The sequence below is a fragment of the Cydia fagiglandana genome, chromosome 9, assembly GCF_963556715.1.
Source record: "Cydia fagiglandana chromosome 9, ilCydFagi1.1, whole genome shotgun sequence".
In the NCBI taxonomy this organism is placed as follows: domain Eukaryota; kingdom Metazoa; phylum Arthropoda; class Insecta; order Lepidoptera; family Tortricidae; genus Cydia; species Cydia fagiglandana.
Window position 1 is genome coordinate 12,941,336 of NC_085940.1, and position 5,177 is coordinate 12,946,512.

General features: G+C 36.1%; 1 protein-coding gene across 1 annotated transcript; it reads right to left on the minus strand.

Annotated features, from left to right (window-relative positions):
* Window positions 1–867: 867 nt before the first annotated feature.
* LOC134667674 (uncharacterized) lies at window positions 868–3,336 on the minus strand. Its single transcript, XM_063525096.1, has 4 exons — window positions 3,094–3,336; window positions 2,387–2,563; window positions 1,488–1,620; window positions 868–998 (listed from the first exon to the last, which is right to left on the minus strand). The coding sequence occupies exons 1-4, from the start codon at window positions 3,277–3,279 to the stop codon at window positions 982–984; spliced, it is 513 nt and encodes a 170-aa protein (XP_063381166.1). The 5' UTR covers window positions 3,280–3,336; the 3' UTR covers window positions 868–981.
* Between the last annotated feature and the right edge of the window lie 1,841 nt (window positions 3,337–5,177).

The window sequence follows — 5,177 nt, forward strand, 5'->3', positions numbered from 1 at the left end:
TATTATTATTTTTTCATTTCTCATGCTCTGATAGTGGGTCGTTGGTGATACTTTCTAAGTATGTTTTTCCTTTTTTTTAGGATAGGCGATTAAAATAATTATTTTCATGTCAATTAGAAATTTAAACGAAAAATGATAAATCATAATAATCATTCATGTGGTAAATAACTAGACCATATCACCCGGAAACCTCTGATACGCTCAACTTTTTAATGTTTGCTCTGTTCAATATTTTAATATCACCATTCAGCGCTCAGAGTTGCGATAAATTTTTGCTGATGTTAGCAGCACAAAATCGTAATGAACGTTTTTAACACATGTCACTGCCCCCGATGCACATGTGCGTCCACCGACATACAAGTTTGGTTCCTAGGCCACGCTCCCTGGCAGTGAATGCGTTAATAGCTTATGTCTGTTAAGTGAGTTGCTTAACTTCAAACTCGGGTAATTCCATCTGTCAGATTATGCGATTTTGGTATTAAGAAAAGGTAATAGGGTAGATATATGCTGAGAGGGTCGAATGGATTTACCCGAGTTTGAAGTAAAGCGACACAAGTGTTGTACTATGGAGTCGGTGAGTATGCTAAAATGATTTTTATAACTTTATTGATCAATAAAGCTGCAGTTATGATCAAGCAAGGAAAAGAAGCTTTATACATCTTATAACATGTGTAAGAAGAAGTCTGAAGGCGCTATTGGTACATTAGCTTGATCTGGTCGGGGCTAATGCCCATTTACTGGGCCCTTTTTGTGTGTGGGACAAATATTTATGCAAGTTATTACTTCTTAGTCTACTACCTAGGTGTACTGATTAAGTCTTAAAATCCAAATCAAAATGGGTAAGTAATAAATAAACCAGATTAAGGTGTACGTATTTTTATTTATAGAGCCCAAGTTAGTCAGATTAAAATAAAGTCTTATTTTTTTCTAACAATAAAAGATACCTTATAAACATACGTTATTTTGTCTTTATTTCGTAAATTATGCGACCTCTTTATCTGAAACAAAAAATTGGGTTATATTTGTTGTGTACTCAGCGAATGTAGCCCGAGGACAAAATTGAGTTAATATTAATTTGAGCGTAATTTTGATATATAATCTTTAATTAAAAACAGTTTGAAATGCCATATAAATTATTGATATATAACTGATCACCAGATATATAGTATAAAAAATTGATCCACTCCGTCACCTTTTTCTAGTAAATGAAAAATGAAAAAGAAAATTTTCTAGTAGCATTTCGTTTCTCCAAGGGTCGCAGAGTTCTAAGTGTCTATCGTGTCTGAGTCCAGGTCCAGGACTAGGACCAGATCCAGGTCAAGGTCCAGGTCCAGATCTAGGTCCAGGTCCAGGTCCACGTCCAGTTCAGTTTTTGTACCCGGGTATTTTTAAATACTACCAGCAATTGGTACTAGGATAGCACTGTTATACCTTGTAAAGGTTGCAAAGTAATGTTATAATTATAATGTGGCTTCATAGGTACTTACGTTTTTCTGATACTCTTCTATGGCTATGTACTAATGGATAGTCATCTTTTCTACTGCCGGCTACCAGAGTAATGTTTTTATCCGTATTGAGACTGTCGGTTAACTTTGTAAGTATTGGTTCACCACTGTTGTCCTGTGACAGAAAAAATATAAAAATATATTATCAATAATTCTTATGACCCTTATCAATAATTATTAGGCTACATAGCCTCAGCATGATTATAGGTTAAAGTTACTACGGCCTGAGTCCATAGTATAGTTCCATCTAGAATTAAATAGAAAAACGTAAATAATCTGGCACGTATGTCTGAGTGGCGTGTGCCGCAATAGACAGTGGGCTCATTAATTAATTTCATTATACGTCATTGTAATCCGTATAAAAGAGGAAACCTTTCAAGCTACACAAAATAAAACGTTGACAAAGCCCTCCCAAAAGCCCCTAGGCTTACACGTCGCCATTCAACGGACATCAAGTATGAGCAAACTCATCATATGTGAAGTTGGAACAGAAAAGTTTTACTCCTATAAGCTCCCTGCCCAAATAAGCACAACGCAATATGAACAGGAAAAAAGTGTAAGACTTATACGCAAAACAACGAAAATGGTAGAATTAGGCTGATTGAGGTAATTCAGGTTTAAGGTTAGGGTACCTAATAAAATTATCCTTTGGCTTAGAGGGCTAAAATTACCAAGATATAAAAATAATTAATCTTAGAAGACGGTAAATTGTATGAAATTGTCGGTTTTGTCGTAATGGTGAGACTGAAGTAGAACTTAAAATAAAATGCGATACTACTCATGAGTTTCTTTTTTCATTCACTCTCGGTCCTGCGCCTGCGTTATGTTATGGTTATTTTGCGTATTTGTTCATTAATTCAACAATTGAAAAGATCTATTACCGGAGCCATCTTCCCATCCAGTTCCCTTCGTCCTTCGACAGATAGTTTAGAGCATGACCTGTCATCACTCGTGTTGCATGGTTCTACAGGCTGTTCAAAGTTTATCTTCAAGGATGCTGTCTGGAACAGTTCTTCAGACGACCGTGCAGTATCTAATTGAAATTTTCGTGGAGTTATCTAAACAGAATGCAAAAGTAAGTAATACACAAACACGTTTTGTACAAGAAAAAGCTATGCATTAGAAGGTTTACTAAGTATCAAGTTATCAACAACAAGACGAGGAAATTGCAGATGTCTTTGCCAAGACAAAGAAAACAAACAAAAATGATTAATTAGGTGCTTCCATAATAGCCAAGCCAGACGGCTAACGCGCCGCGATTATGCTTTTTTGGGAAGGGCTAGCTAACTTCTCGCGAGCATTACGTGGTGCAAAGAGCAAACGATGTGCGAATTGTGCACTAGCCCGTCGTATGCGGCCTGTCAAATATAATCATTGAAAAAGTGACCTTGACATTTAAAACAATAGATTTAAATTCACACGCACGGATCCGTGTCTAAAGCATACGAAGGGCTAGAGGCGCGATTATAGAAAGTGTTATCTGGGGGTACGGCCGTGCCGAGAGCGTGCCCAAGACGAGCATACGTTGGAAAAACTTATAAGTTAATGTTTACGGGATAAAATAAAGATGGCAAAATACAAAACTAACCTTGTACGCGAAGCTTGATGTCTCGCTTAGCCCATCAATGGCATTACGTTCCACCAAGTATTCAGTACATTTGCAACACAGGAAACTACAAAAGAACACTAGCCAATCAGAGGCGATGTATACATGCTCCCTAAGGTTCAGGAACTTCGCAACGACGTGGTGGATATCGTAAACACTTATCTCCATTGTTTGGGGTTTTAATAAATTTTTGAAATTATTATTCTTTGTGTAAATAGTACGATTTGTTTACTGTGGGAGCCAGGAAGGGAATCAGGAATAATGGTATGAGAAAAAGGTGTGGTAAGTGTCAGTAATTGTCAGTATTATATATGTTACCAATATAAGTTACTCTATGGTATTTGTCAAAGAAAACCATGCTTTAATGTTTATGTAAAATTATATTCATTGGCGAATAATTTAAAGAGGGTAATGTCTGCATGTATTCACAAGTTCAAAGTAAAACAAATTATACTGGGTCAAGCAAATCTTGTCAGTAGCAAACGGCGGCAAATTTGAAAAATCGCGGGTTAACAACACTGTGTTCGAATAATTCGAAAATCGCGTGTCATCTGTGCTTTATCTGTGGAATGTGGATCGCGAATGACAGCCATCATCTTTGTTTACATTCTGAATCGATTCTATTTCAAGAGATATTTCTGCTGTGTCACCATTAAATACCAATATATTAAATAAGATTGTGCTTAATCAAAGCTAAGATACCTACAATGCCTACGGTGGCAACTGAGAAATCTAATAAAATATTAAAATCCAGTAGTAGGACATCTACCTGCTGAAGCAATGATTTTATTCATACATTCTTGTTTAACGGCATAGTCCACTTCTAATTTTATTTTGAGATCTTCAAATTATTTATAGTTAATAATTTTTATCAACATCACACACCGCTTTTAAATTGTCCGTCCATACCTATTAATAACAATTTCAAACATTTTCAACAGAGAATCCGCGAGTGACAATTTGAATTGACGGGCGCGCTCAGCGGAAAAAAAAGTTTAGGTTCGATGTACATTGTACATTGCTGCTTTTCTTAGCGCAATACTACTCTTTGAGTCTTGCCCTACTTTAGTTTGCTTTACATTGCTACTGACAAGATTTGCTTGACGCACTATATTTACCTCGTAGCCTCGTACACATTACAAAATTATGTAGAAAGACCAAGAAAAGTCTTCAACGATTTTTATAGCACACGCAGTGCAAGTGTTATTTTAAACGTCAATCTTCTATGAAACTACGACGTATAAATAACACTTGCACTGCGTGTGCTATCAAAATCGTTACAGAGTTTTCTTAGTCTAACTTCTAACTATACAGTCTCTCCAGTTTCTTTTTTCGAACTGTCAAAACGATTTTGCTTCTATGGAATAGCATGTGACGTCACAAACAAATTACCTACTCTTCATAGTTTTATACGGGTTTTAAAATAGAAATTGTGTCAAAAAATAACTGCTGTCTAATGTATCTCTATTAATCTTCTGGTGCATTATTTCATGCATGGTGTATAATAATTTATTTATACTCAAATACCAACGCACCGGAAACGTAGTGAATATATTCTCTTTACGCGTGAAGAACGCTGTGCACTCAAATCAACCAATCAGAATAGTTTATCTTGTCTAAATGTTCGGTTTCCTCATGGTTCCTTCAACATGTGAAAAAAATATTTATTTAAATGATTTATATCTGAATAGTGTTAAAAATAAGCCAAATCGGATATAACGAGACTTGTTCCTGTTTTAAAAACATGTACGCGTGTGTCATCACAGAAATTATGCGGGGTTTTACAGTTATTAAATGCTCTAAATAAATTATATGTAATCAAGTCAGCGTGTGTACCAGCCGGCCCCGCCAGGTACCAGAGCGGCTACCGCGAAAACCGAAATTCGCAAATTGCGGGGATCTTTCTCTTTTACTCCAATGAAGGCGTAATTAGAGTGACAGAGAAAAATCCCCGCAATTTGCGAACTTCGATTTTCGCGGTTATAGCCCAGATATGTAGATTCATGTTTGGCCATTGCTGTCAAGCTGTAAATAATTTCATACTATGATTTAGGTATCAACTTCCA